The sequence below is a fragment of the Curcuma longa genome, unplaced genomic scaffold, assembly GCF_044706935.1.
Source record: "Curcuma longa cultivar G26 ecotype Majalengka, Jawa Barat unplaced genomic scaffold, ITB_CL_G26_1.1 utg3290_np1212_1714210_RagTag, whole genome shotgun sequence".
Lineage (NCBI taxonomy): Eukaryota > Viridiplantae > Streptophyta > Magnoliopsida > Zingiberales > Zingiberaceae > Curcuma > Curcuma longa.
Genome location: NW_027435602.1, coordinates 287,694 through 308,593, shown reverse-complemented (window position 1 = coordinate 308,593; position 20,900 = coordinate 287,694). Strand labels below are relative to the sequence as shown.

At 35.9% G+C, this 20,900-nt stretch overlaps 2 protein-coding genes across 2 annotated transcripts; both read left to right on the top strand.

Annotated features, from left to right (window-relative positions):
* The first annotated feature begins 380 nt into the window (after positions 1-380).
* LOC141820424 (pentatricopeptide repeat-containing protein At5g15010, mitochondrial-like) lies at positions 381-2,022 on the top strand. Its single transcript, XM_074707732.1, has one exon. The coding sequence runs from the start codon at positions 418-420 to the stop codon at positions 1,924-1,926; it is 1,509 nt and encodes a 502-aa protein (XP_074563833.1). The 5' UTR covers positions 381-417; the 3' UTR covers positions 1,927-2,022.
* A 5,782-nt stretch (positions 2,023-7,804) lies between these two features.
* Positions 7,805-19,761, top strand: LOC141820336 (paired amphipathic helix protein Sin3-like 4). Its single transcript, XM_074707628.1, has 23 exons — positions 7,805-8,175; positions 8,760-8,945; positions 9,032-9,200; positions 9,276-9,374; positions 9,453-9,623; positions 10,261-10,582; positions 10,718-10,851; positions 11,196-11,271; positions 11,385-11,414; positions 11,590-11,834; positions 11,936-12,090; positions 12,258-12,382; positions 12,532-12,786; positions 12,949-13,593; positions 13,672-13,763; positions 17,066-17,665; positions 17,739-17,839; positions 17,926-18,064; positions 18,151-18,300; positions 18,597-18,769; positions 18,834-18,945; positions 19,045-19,228; positions 19,453-19,761. Exons 1-22 carry the CDS (start codon positions 8,132-8,134, stop codon positions 19,210-19,212), a joined length of 4,191 nt encoding a protein of 1,396 aa, XP_074563729.1. The 5' UTR covers positions 7,805-8,131; the 3' UTR covers positions 19,213-19,228; positions 19,453-19,761.
* Positions 19,762-20,900: the final 1,139 nt, after the last annotated feature.

Below are 20,900 nucleotides of genomic sequence, written 5' to 3'. Positions count from 1 at the left end.
TGAGTTTAATGTTAAATTAGGTAAGAGTTTTGAATATATTATATTATACTTTTCTTTTAATTGTTTTATTAAATATATTAAATCATTTTTACAAATCATATTTAAGCACTCAATTATTTATTATTTATTTTTACTTTTAAAAGTCGTTACAGGTATGTTGGGAATGAAAGACTTTAGTGGTGGGACATTAAATGAAATAGGACTTTAATGGGATAATAATAAACTAAAAGTAAGTATATACAGTGGCATTTAAAGAAAATGTTAATAAACTGAAAAAAAAAAATTGAGATCGGATCGGGTCTGTTTTGTTGATCGGATTCCAGTCCAAGACCCTGTCCCAAGGCCAGCACTGACTCCTTTGTCAAGACCGAGAGGGGAGGGTAGAGAAAAGAGGCGAGCGCCGAGGGGAGGACAGCCATGTCGAAGCGCCCGGCGGCGCCTGAGATTTACCGTCCCGAATCCGGCAAGAGGCACGGAGGAGTCGAAGCTCATCATCGCAGATCGCCGCCACGGCCTTCCTTCCCTTCCTACCTCGACGCTGGCCCCGATTTGAACCCTAAGACTCGTTTTCTCTGCGAGATGCTCGCCTCCTCCAACCCTTCCTCCGTCGATCGCGCCCTCGACGACGCTGGCGTCCGCGTCTCCTCGCAGGACGTGGAGGCCGTTCTCAAGCTCTCTTACTCCCAGCCGGGTGCCGCCGTCGCCTTCTTCCGCTGGGCGGGATCCCGCTACCTCAGCGACCAACACTCACCCTACGCGTGGAACCTTGTGGTCGACCTCCTCGGCAAGAATCTCCTCTTCGACGCCATGTGGAGCGCTGTCCGCTCTATGCAATCCGAGGGCCTTCTCTCACTTGCCACATTCGCCTCCATTTTCTCTTCCTTCTGCGCTGCTGGACGTCCCGATGACGCCCTCTCCGCGTTCGATACCATGCGCCTCTACGGCGTGCCCAGGGACACCGCCGCCCTCAACTCTCTCCTCTCTGCCGTCTGCCACGGTGGCCGCGTCGCCACAGCCCGTCTCTTCTTCGACCGTGCTCGCAAGTCCGTGACCCCTGACGTCGACTCTTTTGCAATCCTCCTTGAGGGCTGTGAAGCTGACGTTGATCACCGTTCTGCTCGCGAGGTGTTCGACGATATGATTACAACCGTCGGTTGGGATCCAGCCAACGTCCAGGCCTATGACTCCTTTCTCACTATCCTCGTGCGGTCTGGCTCTCATAATCTTCATGAATCCATCACGTTTTTAGAGAAGATGAAGCAAAAGAGGTGTTTTCCAGGGATGAAGTTTTTTCGCAATGCCATCAAAGTGCTCATTGAGAAAAATTATGCTCGTGAAGCATTAAATATCTGGGAGGCGCTCATAGGACGGAATGAATGTTATCCTGATATCTCCATGTATAACTCAATGATCTCACTGCTATGTTCCAACAATCAGACTGATGTGGCACTCAGGTTCTTTGACGACATGACAAATTATGGCGCATTCCCGGACTCACATACTTATAATGTCTTGCTTCAGTACTTAATCAAGGAAAAGAAGCTAAACGAGGTTGCTACTATATTCACTGAGATGGTTAAGAATGAATGTTATCCAACAGAAGGTAATTGTGTTTCTTTGATGAATGTTGGCCTCGGAAATTTATCATATTACGATATGGCCTTGAAGGTCTGGAAGATTATGGCTGAGAATGGCTTACCTTCATTGGAGGAGTCTGGAAATATGTTAGTCTTAAAATTGCGGGACGCGGACATGCTTCCTGAAGCCTGTAAATATGCTGAGGATATGATTGATAGAGGTATTAAGTTGAACTCGTCGACTCTGTCCAAGCTGAGGCAGAGTTTAGTGAAAATTGGTAAGGGAAATATCCATGATTCTCTCCTTAAGAAATGGAAATCTCATAGTCAGTGTGCTTTGTACTCTTAGTTACTCAGAATGCATTCTCAAGTTATTTGAGCCTCTCAGATCTTGTTTTCTAATTAACTCGATAGTGATACTTTATTTTTTATTTTGCATCTTTCAACAATATGTTTCTCAATTTTCTCCTGATTGATTAATTCAGTATTTTTCCTTGATTGTTAACTATTAAGGATTCCAATTGTTTGCTAATTTACAATCCTTCAGCATGGTCCCTATTTCAGGGATGTAATCATGGAAATTATAAAATCTAAGGATTACTCGAGCAATATTTGTTTTGCTCAGAATAAAAACCGTTGTATGGCACAAGATTAAAGCCAATGCAATCAGATATATGAATCTCACTTTAACATTAGTGATTTTCTCACAAGGTTCATTATGATTTGTTTCGTTTGCATTTAGATACTGCATATTTCCAGGAGATGAAATGATTGAATACCAACATATCAGTTAAAACTTGATCAGTCCTGGTGGAGTGGAATTGTATGCTGATCACAAAATGAACCATTAGGTTCCTTCTATAAATCAATGATGCTTTCTGCTATCTGGTGATACTGGATACTTCACTTATATTGCTATGTTAAACTGGTTGCAAATGATATCATCTTTACTCTGGTTAGCAGGAAACTGGTCGTCCTTGCAAAATGAGAAGATTCTTTATCCAGTTATTTTTTGCCTGAATATATTGTTGCATGACTAACTACATAAATGTGATACTGTACTGTCTGTTTGAATTGCTTCTAAATTTCATAAGATGGCTGGTTGCAAATGCTCTCTCTTTTCATTTCTGAAACTTTTTTTTTTCTAACTATAATTTGAAGCAGTAATCCAGGACAACCGTTGTAGTATTGTGTGCATCTTCTTGAGGATAAATGTAAGGGCAACTCCATTCTTCATATAAGATCTACACGTTACCCGTATGCAGAAATTTTACATGTGTTTTTTTTTCTTTGACCATCTCACATCGAGTATTGATCCCATTATATAGTTAGAATCGGCTACATGAATTAAACTTCTGTATTGAGCTCGTTATTTTGTTAGTCATAATTTGATGCCCTATTTTGAGTCAATTAGAAACGTTGGATGAAAATGATTCGTAGTTGGTTTACACAGTTGATGTTATATTCAATTTTTTTAGTTGGTGTTAGATATCCAGTTTATGTTGATTAATTCTGGAGTGATCGGTTTGGTTCTACGGAAGTTCCATCCGTCATCAAGGTAAATCAGGAAGCAATCTTCCATCGAGGAAAATGCATCCGTTGATGTACCGAAATTGAGACTTTGATCTTTAGATGCCGGCTCATCAGTTCAGTATTTTTAAGACAATCTTCCATTGAGAGAAATGCAGCCATCAGTGTATCCAAATTGAGACTCGATAGAAATTGAGTAGAGCTTTTGCCGCTGCACCGGAGCATGTTATATTCATTTTGATCTATAACATAACATGTTTGATCGACATGTTATTAGATTTTACTGCTCAAAAAAGGTCCAGAGATCTTCACTTGCGATAGCAGTGTTGGGTCTATGTGGAAGATTGATTATGCCAACGCCAGGAGCAGCAGCAGCACAAAGCAAGCAACATGAAAAATATATTACCGGTGCTTATATGAAGCTATTCTATATTAAAATTGTATAGCAGTTTAATCTTAGGATGTCTTTTTAATATTGTTTAATATAAAATATCTTTTTATAATAATAAAGATAATGGATGTCTTTTTAAATTTTTACCACGAGTGTTGATTCTCAAGGATTTCATTATTTTGTTTGGTTGAAGATCAAGCTGTAAAGGATACGTAAAAAGGTACATAAAAAGCCTTTCGTGGTTAAACTAAATGATTCTTCACGTATTAGATTGGTCAACGTGTGAGTAAGTGAAATAAAAAAGTTGACTCGGTCTCTCATTGCTCTACGACCTTAAATATTTTATTTTATTTTTTTTTAAAAACAGTAACTTCTTATTGACAGAGTTGTTTTGTCTCTTTGGTTATTACTGAAATTTTAGTTTGTTTTTAAATATATATTTTCTCCTTCCTCAAGGCTTTAATGATTTAAAATTTTCTATTGGAGTCTCCGAGTAGTTTGATCATGAATTTTAAAGTTTGGATAAAGAATTTAAGTTAGACATCCCATTATAATTTGATTTATATGTCTAAGTGTAACGACCCGGCCCCTCGGCCCCTTGGGCGGCCCAACTAGCGGCCCCCTTGGCGACCCCTATGTCGTCAACCGACGATCCTCGGCTGTGTCGTTACTCATAGGACTTTCCACCCTTGGCCAGTGGATTTTTGCTAAACTCTAGTATAAGTACTAGAGTTTATGAATCCTTAGAGCTTCTCAGGCTACCAGGATTCATAAATATAGTAGTACGACACGGCCGAGGGTCGTCGATTAACGACATAGGGGTCGCCAAGGGGGCCTCTAATGAGCCGCTAGTTGGGCCGCCCAAGGGGCCGAGGGGCCGGGTCGTTACACTAAGTATATAAGGACTTAGGAATATAGATGAAGTATCGAATGACTTAAGGTCCAAGTTAGTTTGTAGAAAGGTAATGTGAGATATTTGAGAGATCACAAGATGGGGAGCATTATTAGTAGCTACATTTGAAAAGTAAAAGATGCAAGTAGACATCAAGGCTGACGCAAGTAGGGAGCTAACGAGTTTGATGTATCTGAGGGATAAGGAATTTGTCGGAAGAATACGTATGTGAGAAGAATAACATGGCAAGGGAGTTAGATGGCTTAATTCATCAATGGGATGAAAAGATTGGCGGAAGAGTTGCTGTAAGCTGAGAGTTGAGTGAACTTATAACTAAGTGAGCATAGAAGTTAACCTAGAAGGACTTGAGCTTAAGTCAAATTACCACTCGACTTCACCGGTTACCTAAGGTATAGTTGTCTGTAGTAATCAACCATAAAACTTACTATAAATTTATTGTAAGTGGTGTAGTTTGTTGGAACCGATGACATCGCTATAAGAGGTGAATAGTGATTCTCTTCAATTGTTTGATTTTGTTCGTTGTGCTCATCTACAAAGAGTTAAAACATAATGAAAATATAAACACAATAAGTAAAACAACACAAGTATAACAGATTAATTTTTACATGGTTAGGAACCCTTGGTTCCTATTCTACAACCTCGCATCATAATGATATCACCACTATAGTTTTTCCTTGTTAGATCGGAGATAGAGAAATCTCTTACAAACTTGTTCATTATAAGCAACACAAACAAATATAAAGATACTATAGAGAATAAGAACAATGTAAATAAAATACTTTACAATAATGAATCTTTACTTTGATCGCTTTTAGTCACTTTGAATTACCTTTTGAAGATTTAGAATGTAGTAACACTTTCTGATTTAGAATGTAGTAACACTTTCTCTCAAAATCTCAAAGAATTGACGTTCAAAATTCTCCTTGAAATCCTCCTTTTCAAGCTTTTGGTTGGGGTTGAAACCGCCTAACAATCGTTTGGCACAATCAACCTCTAGATGTTAAAGTTTTTATGATTAATAATATGTTTGAGTATGTAAGCAAGTTCAAGGTTGATCGAAAGTTAGAAAGTTGATAAAAGTCCAAGTAGATCAACGGTTATCAGATGCTTGGTAGTTGATAAAAGTCCTAATATGTTAAGAGTGATCAGATGTTAGGAAAGGTGGGAAGTCCAAACAAGTCAAAGGGGGGGGGGGGGGGGGGGGGGGGGGGCAGATGCTTGATAAGTGTAGAAACCCTAGAGGAGTGAATTCTAGGTAGCTGTAATGTCCAAACAGGTCCAAGGGAAATTGGATGGTTGGCAAGGGAAAAATCTAGTGGAGTGAACTTTAGGTAGTAGGAAGTTTTGGAGTAAACTCCAAATAAAGGAAAAAAAATCTAGAGTAGTGAACTCTAGGTAGAGGAAAATCTTGGAGGAATGAACTCCAAAAAAGTAAGAAGTCTCAGTAAGTCAAGTAGATTAAATACCAAGTAGACCTAGTAGGTCAGGTAGACTATATATTAGACATACTTGAATATTTTATGTTGTACTTTAAACTAACTTTGTGTGGAAGGAAAAATAAGTTTTCGGGTGATAAAAAAGGATTTTTAACCGATCGAACATTTCAGGTAACCAGATGGATGTCAAGGTGACCTAAGTCAGAGATGAGCTTCTGTTAGGATAAACATTAATATGGCTTGATGACTTTCAATCTCAGCAATCGAAAGCGGTCTGAGCAACTGGAAGGCCTAGATCGATATCTAGACATGGGATGCGGTCTGAGCAACTGGAAGGCCTAGATCGATATCTAGACATGGGATGCAATGTGTATATGGATGCGTAAGCTGATAAAGGGGGGCGTCCGAGGTGACTAGAAGTGGCTTACAGGCAACCAAAAGTGGATAGATAATGGAGACTGTGCCATTTGATAATAGAGAAATCTGGTCGATCGGAACATCACTATATAAGTGACGTCGAGTAGGCAGTCTACATCAATTCAATATTCTCATTCTTACTTGCAAAAGGATCTCAAAGTTCATCAGTGTAATCTGAGAAGTTCTAGAACTAGTGTTGCACGCATTCAAGGCATCTAGAGACAATCCTTTTTAGTGTAATATCTTTGTTTTGATTCAATTTATTTATTTATTATTCTGTATTACTTGGTCGAGCTTGAAAATAGTTTGTAAGAGGTTTTTCTAGTAGCTAGCATTAGAGATATAGTACATGAAATAGGAATCTTAAGGGTTGCCGAACTATGTAAAATTCTAATGTGTTTCTTATGTGTTTATTTACTTTATAATTTTTATTGCGTACTAACATTTTGGATAAAAAAGTTTAGTGAAACGTTATTCATCCTCTTTTAATGTATATCAAATTTTATAATTAGTATCAGAGCCAAATTAACTCATGATTATATTAATTGCCTAGGGAGTAACCATGCTAGAGGTTTGGATTTCAAATTCATATGTTATTTTAGTTGTTATTTTCTTCTTTTTGTTGTAAAAAGAACCAGAAAATGGGCTTCAAAGAAAAGTTCGATCGTAATATCTATGATCCATCACTATTCAAGATAGACTGCTTTGCTAATTAGAGGTTAACGATGGAGAACTTTGTATGGATGGAGGGCTTTCAAAATTGGGCCATTTTGAAGAAAGAACTCAAGATTACAAAAGACATAAATGACAAAGTTCTCCAAAAAGGCACGTGGACAGAAGATCAAATTAGAAAATTAAAAGCTGATACAAAAGTAATAAAATTATTACTAAATATTGTATCTAATAACATCATGTGTAAGATAGGTAGGTTCAAAATTTTTATATCTTAGTACACATAATTCATGATAATCTTATAATTTTTATAAGAGAGATATTATTTAAATTGTAAATGATTAATTTAAATATTTGATTTTATATTAGATTTAAATTTAACTTTGTATCAATCAAAAAGTATTTTTAAATAATCCAAAATAATTAATCTAAGAAACTTAATATTAAATTTTAGTCTAATTAACACATATAAGATCGAGATAATTTCTACTAAATCTATAAAATCGAATACATCAGTAGAATATTAGTTTTTTAGTGTAGACATACATCATTAGAGTTTCATTAATATACTATCATTTTAATCCTTTTCAATATTATATATATCAAGATTAAATCCCTTTAAATGATCACTGTGTACCGCTGGGATTACTAACACAGCAGGCACGGCAAGCTAACCAGAGTCTGGATTTGTCCTCCCCGACGCAAAACCGCCTACCCTAGGAATCGTCACTTCTCCACCGTCCATCCTCAAATTCAACGGCCACGACAGGAGAACTTGGAGACCTGGTGGTTTGTTAACTTGTCAGTTGTATAAAAGGGTTTCCTCACCTCATCGCTGTGTTGTCTGTTGTTTGCCTTCGAGCCCTTTTCTCCCCGTCTCGCTTCTGCGTCACCGTCTCCATTTCCGTCGGTAGGGAAGACCGCGAGCTCTCTCCGCCCTCTTCCTCAGAACCGAAACGCCTAGTGCCGCCTCTTGCGCGAGCTGTCTTCACTTTGATCCTTCAATTACCGCTTACAGATCGGGGAGACCGAATTGGACCTGCCGGAGGAGGAGATCAGGGATTCACCTCTGCTCCACGTTTGATTTCTGTCTTCTAGTAGACATAGGGCAAATAGGAGAGTTTGATCAGAGTGACCGGTTTTCTACGATCGGCTGCTTCATGGGTGGATGAAAGGGACGTAGGAGGAGGCCTTGATGGGTTCTCAGCTCAAGCGGCCAAACGTTCCTCGAGCAGATCTGTGAGTTCCTTCCTCTTATCTGTATCGATAATTCGTGGATTTATTATCTTTTGGAGATCCTACTATTTGGGTGATCTTGCTGCTTCCCGTTTCTTTGTTTTTCTCTCATAGTTTCTATTTTTGCCCTTGTTGCAATTCTGAATTTTTTTAACACTTGTAGTCCGAGGAAAGTAGGAAAAGTTGTTTTGGTTATCTCATTCATTTTGTTTAGGATCTCTTTTAGGTTTAGCATTCAAGTTATTGCGATCATAAAAGGTAGAGGAATACCAAGAAAGCTTTCTCTAAAAATGTTTTTCTCTCGTAGTTTCTATTTTTTCCCTTGTTGCTATTCTGAATTTTTTTTACACTTGTAGTCCGAGGAAAGTAGGAAAAGTTGTTTTGGTTATCTCATTCATTTTGTTTAGGATCTCTTTTAGGTTTAGTGTTCAAGTTATTGCGATTATAGAAGGTAGAGGAATACCAAGAAAGCTTTCTCATCTATTTTACTTCCTGTTTGTTATGGATGTTCCCTTTAAATTAGGAAGGTTATGATATGTGTGTAGATCTGTTGATTCAACAGAGTTTTTTTGTTTATTGTTTTTCAGATTGGGGCAAACTCATATGGCACCAGCACCAGCACCAGCACCAGCACCAGCAGCTGTAGGTAGTACTCCTAAGCTCACAACCAACGATGCCCTAGCATATTTGAAGGCCGTGAAGGATATATTTCACGACAAAAGAGAAAAGTATGATGAATTTCTTGAAGTCATGAAGGACTTCAAGAGCCAGAGGTTCAACTTGATCTCCTTAAACAATTTTAGTTTACTTTTCCTTTGCATAATGATTCACACTGTTATTTGTCTTGGACTCCTTGCAGAATTGATACCAATGGAGTTATTATGAGGGTGAAGGAGTTATTTAAAGGGCATCGTGATCTCATCTTGGGGTTTAACACCTTCTTGCCAAAGGGTTATGAGATTAAGCTACCAGAAGAAAAGAAACCGGTTGAGTTTGAGGAGGCAATTGATTTTGTTAATAAAATCAAGGTATGGAGGTTGTAAAAGTTTATTCTAAAACAGGAATATTTTACTCAAGTGTTTTATACATTTCTTTGATTGCAGAACCGTTTTGAGAATGATGAGCATGTTTATAAGTCATTCTTAGATATATTGAATATGTACAGACGAGAGAACAAGTCAATCCATGAGGTCTATGAAGAGGTGATTTTCTCTAAATTTGTATTATTTCTGCCAAATGAGATGTGTGATTTTAGCATCTAAGAATGAATATCTTGATAGGTAGCAGCCCTCTTTCAGAATCACCAAGATCTGCTCGAGGAATTCACACACTTTTTGCCTGATGCTTCAGCTATATCTGCTACACATCACGGATATGCTGCCCGAGCATTTGGACGTCGAGATGACAGGAGCTCTATAATGTGTTCGTCAAGGCATTTTCATGTGGAGAAGGTATATAGTCCTTGTCATCATAAATGCTATGGTTCTGAATTAAAGATGTTTAAAAGATATTTGATGCATTTTTGATATTGTTGCTGGACATTCTTATTCACTACATCGCTACATTGCTTATCACATTCCAGCAATGTTTATACACACACCGATCACGCATCACATTTGAGCTATATGTATTTGCACACGTACACATGTGCATGCATGCATGTGTATAACTTAGCATTGGCTTTTCTTGTAAATTAACCTTTCATTTGTTTCAAACAGGTGAGAGTTTATACATCACATGCTGATTGTGATAACCATGTTACGTGTGTTACAACAACTTCACTCTGAATTTTTAAAAATTATCCTTTATTTCTAGCAGGAGAGCATGTGCGTGTGTTACAACTTGACACAATGTTTAAAAATTATTGTTTCCTTTATTTCTAGCGGGGGAGAGCTTAGATATCACATGCTGATTGTGACAACCATGTGTGTGTGTGTTACAATTTAACACAATGTTTAAAAATTATTGTTTCCTTTATTTTTAGCGGGGGAGAGCTTAACATCACAGGCTGATTGTGACAACTGTGTATGCGTGTGTTATAACAACTTAACACTCAATTTTTAAAAATGATCCTTCCTTTATTTCCAGCGGGAGAGAGCGTATACAGCACATGCTGATCGTGACTTTAGTGTCGATCGTCCTGAAACAGAACATGATAGGAAGAGAAGGCGTCCAGAGAAAGAAAGGGATAGGAAGCCAGATGGTGACAGGAAAGATCATGACCGAGATGAGAAGGATTTGGAGCATGATAGTGGAGATTTAGATAATATACAACATAGGCATAAATCATCATTTCGAAGAGCTGATGATTCTATTGCTGAGCAGGTGCAGCCTGGAGCTGATGGTCCTGAGAACATTGACATGTATAGCATTTCATCTTCAATAATCGATGATAAAAATGCTTTAAAGAGTAAGTCGTTTATCATTTGTCAGTTGATTCTAACATCTTCTTCCATTAAGCTGCATATGCTTGCGTATGGATTCTGATGTATTATTTCATAATTGTTCTGAATATTTCATCTTTTGTTCGACCTATTTGTGGCAGGTGTATATACTCGAGAATTTAATTTCTGTGAAAAAGTGAAGGAGAAATTGCATACTGACACCTACCAGGAATTTTTGAAATGCCTTCACATATACAGCAAAGAGATAATAAATAGAACAGAGCTAAAGAATCTGGTAGGTTATTAATACTTGAAGTAATTATATGTAATGTGACCATACTGTTCTTAAATTGCTTTGAATCATACAACTATTTTTATTTGTGATAATCTTTCAAATATTGTAGTATCTAATGAATCCCTCCAGTTTAGGTCCTCAAAATGAAACATATAATAATCACACCTTTTCACCTGATAGCTAGGATATTATATTTTTCATGTGCTTCTTTAACAAGTTTGTTAGCAACGTGATGCTTTGACAAGTTCTATAACTTGTTTGTTAGTGGCCTTCTCTGTCATATTCTTGGCACTTGGAAATATATAGAATAAGAGATATATTCTGAAAACTATGTTTGTTTACAGGTAAATGACATCCTTGGAAAGTATCCAGATCTTATGGAAGGTTTCCATGAATTTTTATCCCATTGTGAGAATATAGGTGGGCCTATACATCTTTGTAACACCAGTAGTCCATCCATGTTTTCTCTGTTTTGTGTAAATATTCTAGCCGTACGGGCTTTCAGATTTTTCTAATTGTAACCTTTTCTGCAGATGGATTTCTTGAAGGGGTGTTCAACAAAAGTATGTCCAAAAATCTTGTCGTTATTCCTTGTTAGTTAGTCAAAATTGATAATTTTATTTTCCTTAAAAGGAATTTTGGATGTAAATTCAACAACTTCACTACTATTACTACTAATTATTTTTCTGTTTTGTACTATGTTATTCCTTATCCTAACTCTATACGTTTACAATGAAGGACACATGGCTAGGCCTATTAAGATGGGGGATAAAGACAAAGAAAGGGACCAGGACATGATTGAACGGGGAAAAGATGGTGAAAGGGAGAGAAACACTGAAAGGGAAAGACTTGATAAAGCCATCTTGCAAAAGACTACTTTATTTACAAGCAAAGAAAAATATAATTTGTGGAAACCTATTTCAGAGCTTGACCTTTCAAATTGCCAGCGCTGCACGCCAAGCTACCGCCTTCTTCCAAAAAATGTAATTTTTGTCCAAAAATCTGAACATCTGTGTCAGCCTTTTACAATTTTGTTTAGTGTCACTTTATTTTCATGTTCATTTTTCTGATTGTTGCTTGACAGTATCCTATACCTCCCACTAGCCATAGAACTGAACTCGGAGAGTCAGTACTAAATGATTTTTGGGTGTCGGTGACTTCTGGAAGTGAGGATTACTCTTTCAAGCACATGCGAAAAAATCAATATGAAGAAAGCTTATTTAGATGTGAAGATGACAGGTATTGGCATAGATCCTTTCTTAGTAAATTTTCTTTCATTGTAGCCAAAGCCTCTTTGTAATTGTAAACGATGACTTGCTATTTTGGCTGTAATTTGTTCTTGTCTCATCTTTTTGATTCTGCGCGCTGGTCATTGTGTCTTTACATTCTCCATGATGCGAGTGCAGATTTGAGATGGATATGTTACTTGAATCAGTTAATACAACAACTAAGCGTGTGGAAGAATTGCTGGAAATGATGCAGGACCCTGTCAAATCAGAGAATCCTATTCATATTGAAGACCATCTTACTTGTTAGTATACATGTTGATTTGTAGATATCTTATTGTAAATTATCTTAAGTTTCTTTTATTTATTTTTTAATTATTTTAATATGTTGGTTCAAATTACGGTCATCTTTTCATTGTTTTGAGTTTCTGTGTTCTTTTCTTTCTTCAAATAGATCTGAATTTGAGATGCATTGAACGATTATATGGAGATCATGGTCTTGATGTCATGGATATACTACGGAAAAATGCTAGTCTTGCATTGCCAGTGATACTGACCCGCCTGAAGCAAAAGCAAGAGGAGTGGTCTAGGTGCCATTTAGATTTCAATAAAGTTTGGGCGGAAATATATGCCAAAAATTATCACAAATCACTTGACCATCGCAGTTTCTATTTCAAGCAACAAGATTCAAAGAATTTGAGCACAAAAAGTATGTACATGTTTTTCTTTTATGATTTTTAAGTGTTGTAGATAAAATATCTAATTGAAAATATTGGTTCTCATGTTTTGAATAAGTGATAAAATATATTATTATTTTTTTCATTCTGATTTTGTTAACCCTGTTAAAATTTATGCTGTATTTTCTGGACAGTTTTGTTGAGTGAGATTAAAGAAATCAGTGACAAGATGAAGAAGGAAGATGACATTCTTCATGCAGTTGCTGCTAAAAATAGGCATCCAATCATTCCCAATATGGAATTTAAGTATGCAGATGTAGACATCCATGAGGATTTATATCAGATCATAAAATATTCAAGTGGAGAAGTCTGCACATCTTCGGATCAGTTGGACAAAGTCATGAAATTATGGAGTACATTTTTGGAGCCCTTGTTGGGTGTTCCCAATCGAAATCAAATTGTTGATGGCCAAGATGTAAAATCAAAGAGACGGGCTGCGAAAGCCACTGTCACAGGTTTGGCTGAAAACAATGCAAGTCCTGGCACTACCAAGCAATGTAATGGTGATGGGAATAATCTACATGAACAAGCAGGTCCATTCAGAGCTGGCTTAGTAAATGGAGATGGAACTAGTACCCATGATGTAGATCGAGGTGTTCACTGTGGTGAAAATCAAGTCAATATTAATCCAATACAAGGAAGAATGCAGGGCAATTCTATATCTGATGAAGGTTCTCGTGCAGTTGTGCAAAATGTACCTGCAGAACATTTGCCAGGTGGCAATAATGTTGCAAGTAGAGCTGAAGTTCACGCTAGAACAAACCAGGAGAATACATCAGGTATCAGATTAACTGGTGAGAAATTATCTGAAATTTATTCTCTTTTTTCTTTTCACATCTGTTGTTTCTCTTTGGAAGGGATTACTGCTGCATCTTTAAGAACAGTGCATCTTGGAACAGAGATACTAATGGAACATCAAGCAACTAGTGAACTTTTACCTTCTCTGGAGGTACTAATTTGACTTTTTGCACTGCTTTCTACTAAGGTATAAGGCCTATGGTTGGCATTGGGATGATATTCTAATAATTTTTTCTGACAATGATGGTGTCACACAAGTTGATCTGATACAAAATTGATGCAACACTAAATCAACCCTCAAATGAGATAGAAAATTGTGATGAAATTGAAGATCTAAAGGATAACTATGTCACACTAAAAATAATTAATCAAAGGAAACTTTAATTACTGAAAATTGAAAAATATATAAAGACATGGCACTTTTATGAAAAGAAAATTTTATTAATCAAAAACAAAAAAAGGAACAAGACACTGTTATTAATCAAAAACTAAGGAATAAATTGAGACACTTTTATACAACTCAATACAAACTAAACTAAGAAGATCAGTAATTGATAAATATGATAATCCCAATAAATTCTTAGCAAATCAAAAGATACCTATTGAACTACTACCAAATTAAAGACCATAACTTAGTAAAAGGATACCTAATCCTAAGTTAAAAATTAGTAAAATCAATTGAAATTCTGAATTCTAACAATGCCTATTCTTTGTTTGCATCAAATGGTTTATGTTTGCTAGGGTCTTATGTTGATGGTCATTGCTCTATTTTAATAATCATTTTTGTATGCTTGATTAGCAATCCTATATGTTGAAATTAAACCTTAATTTCTTGCCTGAGGCTTTAATTTATAATTCTAGTTAGTTTTCTAATTATTTATTAATTTTAGATCATGTTAGCTTAATTGGCATTTTTAGTTAGATATCTTAAACTATCCCAAGTTTCTAATTCATTTTCTTACCCAACAACCAAAATAACCTAGTTTCTTGGCTCTGGTCAGGTATTTGGATAAGGTGTTTTGCTCGCCTCTGTTAAGACATTCTTGCCAAAAGCACCTTGATGACTCTTGACATAGTTTTGCCAAAAACATCTTGATGACTCGGACTTTTCAATAACATGAAATAAGACCATATTTCTATTCTTTGGACTCTCGTAAATTCATATATGCTTTTATTTCTTCCATATGAGCAGTGTAAGGTGTTTTTTGCATAATAAATAATAATAATAATAATAATAATAAACAACTTTACAATGAGCTCCTATTTGTGCTTTATTGATTTTTAGGTATCTATATATGCTTCTATTTCCTTTATGTTTGACAATACCTTGATGCCCAACACTTGTTAAATACATGCAATTAGATTTCTGCTCTTTCAACTTACAGGAACCATATTTGATTTCACTTTTTACATATGAGCAGTGTAGGACCATCAAAGTATAAAAACATGTTGGCTTGCATTTGTTAAAAATATAAAACGAGATCATATTTCTACTGTTTAAACACTTAGAAATGTATATTTGCTGCATTTCAAATATCAAAGAAGTGTAGATCCAGCAAAGTATTTCTGCTTAAAAGTTTTGATAGTTGTGTTTTAAAAGCAAAAGTCAGGTTATATTTTTGCCTGTTGATCTCTTGAGAACCCATGTTTTTTCTTGCCAAGACACCTTGATAGTCTACAATTTAGTATTTTAGCTCAAAATTGTTCTTTCTAACTCGAAAAAATTGGAATATATTTCTTGAAACTCCTATGAAGCCATTGATATATTTTTTTAAGCAACATTAGTTGTTTTGATCTATCAAGCTGATTTTGGAGTCTCAAGATGTTTTTGCAAAAACACCTTGATGATGAGCATTTTTGACTAAAATATTATTCTTTTCAACTAAAAAATTGAAATATTTTCTTGAGACTCTTAAGAACTTTTTGCTATAATTATTTAGCGAAAAATGAATTTTGTTGGTCCATGTGTACTTTCAACAAAGTTGTTATTTTCAGCATGAAAAAACTGAATATTCTTCTTGAGACTTTCAAGAAGCCTCTGGTATAATGTTTTGGCCAAAAAGAAGTATTTATGGGCCACACCCTGCAGAAATACTTCAATGAAATTTGTTTCAATTCGATTTGAGCAATTAAAATGATTAAACTGGTTAATTTCAACAAACTAGGAATGTTTTTGGACAAATTTCCCAATGTGCACATCTAAGTTTAGTATATTTTCCAATGGGCTTACTTAAGTTTCCCTTTTTTCCCAATCATGCACCATATTTCATTTTTTCGTAAATCACAAATGGTGTTTTGGAGATGTTAAAATGGTCAATGCTTGATTTGACAAGTATTGGCAAAAATGACAGTAGGGTTCCTGATTTAGGAAAAATTGAAACTCAAGTATATCTGGTGGGAAATTTGCCTATTGTCTTTATTTAAAGTGGACACAAGATGCCTGAATATTTGATAATTGGTTTTAGTATTACCATAGAAGAAATTCAGACGTGCCTGAAATTTCAAGAACAAGATATTGCTACTTATGCAATATCTCTCTAGTCTTCATCTTCATTGTATGTAGATAAAAATGCCTAAATATTTGGTAATTGTTTCTGGTATATTTATGATTGATAATCACATTACAAATTTCATGTGTACCTGAAATGCCTAGCCTACGATTCATGAAAATTGTCTTTGGATGAACCTATTATTCGAGTTGACATCTGATCCTGTTTTCTCAGTCATATTCTTCCAACAGGAAACAATGTTTTTCTTTTTCTTTTATAGAAAAACACAAGGAAAACTTTTTTGGGCTGTGTTCTATGCACAACTTTGACAAGTCACCTTCAACATTCTGTAACATCATCATCATCATCATAGTCACCATCATTATCAATTCATTATAATCATTCTATCCGTCGATGCCGTCATCATCATCTTTGTTACCATTGTCTTTAGGTTGTGTTAGTTTCAAATATATGGAATCGACTACATGATTTTCATCCCTTCATTAAAATTTATCCTTAAATTTGACTAACTAAAAAAATCTCTCTTTTAACATGTCTAGATCATCCTTACTATTTTTTGCCCCTCATTTATCATCTCTTGAGACTCCATCTAATTGCTTCCAGTAGAAATAATATTGATCTTACCTTTTCTAGTAATTCCATCCTTTCATCTTGTTATTCTCATTGTGCTATAGGTTTATACTTGAGTTTTCTAACTGCATAATATTTTTTCTAATAAAGTATGATGGATCATACCGTAGTCTCATAAAAAATATTTCATCTAGGAGTACATAATGATCACAGAAAACTTTCATCTCCATTTCTTCCATCAACATTTAATTGTATAGTGGCAATGAAAAAATAAAAAGCTAATATAGTGCTCATGACCCCATGCACTTTCAAGTGAACTTTCATGTCTTACAGATAACAATTTCATCTAAACTCACTGTTCTTTATGTGCTAGGTTGGACATTCGGGAAAGCCAGGTATATCAGCAAATGGCGGTGTTACTGTGGAATGCAACAAAAATCTTAGGCATGAAGGTTCGGCTTCCCTTGATAATATCAAAATTGAAAGAGAAGAAGGTGAATTGTCACCAACTGGAGATTTCGAAGAGGATAATTTTGTTGCTTTTGAAGATGCTGCTGTAACTACAGCCCCTGAGCAGAAGAATATTTCTAATGCCGAAGTCCATGACGAGGATGAAGAAAGTACTCAACGGTCCACTGAGGTCAGTGAAAATGCTTCAGAGGCTGGTGAGGATGCATCAGGCAGTGAATCTGGCAATGGTGAGGAATGCTCCCATGAAGATCATGAGGAAGATGATGATGCAGAGCATGACGATCAGGATGCAAAGGCCGAAAGTGAGGGCGAGGCTGATGGAATGATTGAGGTGCACGATGCTGATGGGGAAATTACATCATTATCGTACTCAGAAAGATTTATTAACACAGTGAAACCTCTTGCAAGGCATGTGCCTGCAACATTACATGATAACCATGATACATCCTCCTGTATATTTTATGGAAATGATTCATTCTATGTGCTGTTTCGGCTTCATCAGGTTAGACAATCTACAGTTGAGTTTTTTGAGCCCATGTTTGTAGGACACTATGAATGTGTTATCTTCACTGCAGATATTATATGAAAGGATTCTATCTGCTAAGACTAACTCATCAGCTGCTGAAAATAAATGGAGAAGCTGTAAAGATTCAAATCCTCCTGATCTATATGCTAAGTACTGCCACAGGATAACCATATTCCCCATTTATTTTGGTTTTACAGATTCCTATGCATACAAGTCTTTACAATATGACTTTGCAGATTTATGAGTGCTTTATACAATCTACTTGATGGTTCTGCTGACAACACCAAGTTTGAAGATGATTGCCGTTCTATCATAGGAACTCAGTCTTATGTTCTTTTTACATTAGACAAGCTAATCTTTAAAGTCGTTAAACAGGTATTTTTTTGCATATAATAATATTTTTTTTTTCTGAAAATGGTATTCCTCTTATCTCAAAGCATACAGAAATTGTTTGTTTTCAGCTTCAGGCAATAGCCTCAGATGAGATGGATAATAAACTTCTCCATCTATACTTGTATGAAAAATCGAGGGCAGGGAGGTCTTTTGATGTAGTTTATCATGAAAATGCTCGGATACTTTTGCATGATGAGAACACATACAGATTTGAATGTGTGAGTTGCTTCACTTTCCCTCAATATGTTCAGTTTCAAATTTTCACTTGTGCTTTCATTTTCTTTTTGTACTAACTGAGGTTGGTTCTGACAATGAAATTTTGTTTATGTTAAGAGAAGTCATCCTTTAACATTGAATGACATAGAAGTCTCGTGTCAAATATTTCATTATAAAGAGTCAACACACTTCAAACATAATAAAATAGTACTTTTCTAACTACTAAACTTACAATAGATAACAGTGTGGAATTGTTTATTATTATTATTATTATCATACTATTATTTTCTTCTTCCAGATTTCTCAGTCTTCAGATGTGATCGGACTATCAATCCAGCTAATGGATTATGGCCATGAAAAACCTGAAGTTACGGCTGTCTCGATTGATCCCAACTTTTCTTGTTATCTATACAGTGAATTTCTCTCAAGTGTCTCAGTTAGGAAAGGATTACATGGTGCCTTCCTGGGAAGGTAAAAATGGACACATCATATTTGCATACAGTAGTCAATGTTTTGACTGGACAGTGCTTTGCAGGAATAAGCGTAAATATGGGAGTGCTGATGAGTATTCCACTACTTGCAAGGCTATGCAAGGAATTCAAGTACTCAATGGTTTGGAGTGCAAGGTATCTTGTAGTTCGTCTAAGGTACTTCATTGAACTTCCACAATCTTGAAGTCCAATCTCTTGAACTATTTAATCTGCAAGTGTGATTATTTATGAGTTATTTATGGTTTGTCTTCCCAGGTGTCTTATGTTCTAGATACGGAAGATTTGTTGTTCCGTGTGAGAAAGAGAAGACGAAACTCAAGTAGAAGGATGATATTAAATAGCCAAGCACACTCTGTACAAGTAAATGATTCTAAAGTACAGCGCTTCCATAAATTCGTATCCAGTTTCATGACGAGTTCTTAACACATTTTGACAAGTGGTATGGTTTTTCTGTCATAATGAGGAACTTGTATTTTCTGTAATTTTTTTGTGTTCATGTGTGGGCATTATCTGGTTGCCGCATGAGTATCTGTAATTCATCAGTTATTAAAATATGGTTGAAATATGAGAAGAAAAAAAAATTGCAAATTTGTCGATATATCTTTGTGCAATGATCAATTATTCCATAATGATAATTACATTGAATTTGTCTTCGTATCTTAGGTGGGCTCTGAAGTAGGTCAAACACACCAGCAAGCTTGATGGATCTTCTCGGCTGCTTACTTTCACTACCTTGCTCGTTTCCAGATAACATATGGTTGCATTTCTGGTACTTATATCAGCATATAAGCATTATTCTAGTGTTTTTGTTTCTTACATCACAAACTTGTACATATGCATCCCCTAACTTTATTCTTATATGATGCATACTTTACTCCCACTTGTTAACATGTGGCTAGTCTATACTGTCTGATATGTAACATCCTGATGTAAAATGTTTATTCTTGTAGTGAGTATAGGCTCCTACTTAAATTATAATCTGTTACGTTAAGCACTTCAGGTGCTTATGTTTGTTCAATTTGACGTAGGTCCAGGTTGACAAGATAAACTAGTGTTTGCCTTCTATATTTGTCTTGTAAATTTTCGGTCACGCAGAAAAGTCTCTTGACTATTCATCTTTTTGGGGGCGTTTTATATGATGAAAGAAAATCAAAATGGGCAGATTGGTATAATGATTTTCATTAGCATTTTTTTTCCCTTCCTTTCTTTTAGGAAAACTAGGGAGAAAAGGAAAAGGAAAATGTAAATGTTTTTTTCCCCTTTTTTATATTCTGTAAAATTAAATGGAAATTTATTGTGTGCAATGGAATTTAACTTTAAACATAACATTTTAATGATATTTTATAACGCACTCAACTTTCAATATTTTTTAAAGGGTGCATTATACTTTCGTTTTTATTAAAGGGTACATTTGATTTTCAAAATACCTTTTTTTTCAATAGGGGTTCTCTAAATTGTTCGAGCGGAAGTATTATCCGAGCCACTGAAATAACACTTAGACTCCTTGTGTTTGTCAAGTAATGTTTTAGACGCATTGTTTACCGTTCAAAGAATTATTTGGATCGGATGGTAATCCAAAAAAGGGGGAAGAAGAGAGGACCGCTTAGCTTTAGGCATCAGCAAACGTTGAAGAAGATAACACCGAGAGGTCATCTTCGGTTCGATGCAGCGTGCAGTTGAGGTTATGTGCAGTTTGTTTTTACACACAAGATACTACCTAAGGCTTACTGTTTATCCCACTGTATTTTGATTTTATACAAATCTATATTTTTTGTTGATTATGATTTAATATTCATATTTTTACAATGTAGCTAGTACATTATACTATACATCTTGAAACATAACACTGGGAGGTTGTCTTCGTCGCCGTGCATCGCAGTAGTTGAGGTTTAGGTCTCACCATTTATGGTTTTTTTTTAAATTTATATTTATATTCCTTCCAGTTGTTCCCGTTAACCACTTGAGCACAACAGAATTAATCAAATGCCCTTCATTCCACGCCAATCTCTGTTCAGTTCCCAGCCAAGCATGAGCAATCTCCTCGACGCCTGCAAAATATTTTCTGGCGGTGGCCTGGCGTTAGCTCCTTGCCAAATGGGCCCCGGCGAGGT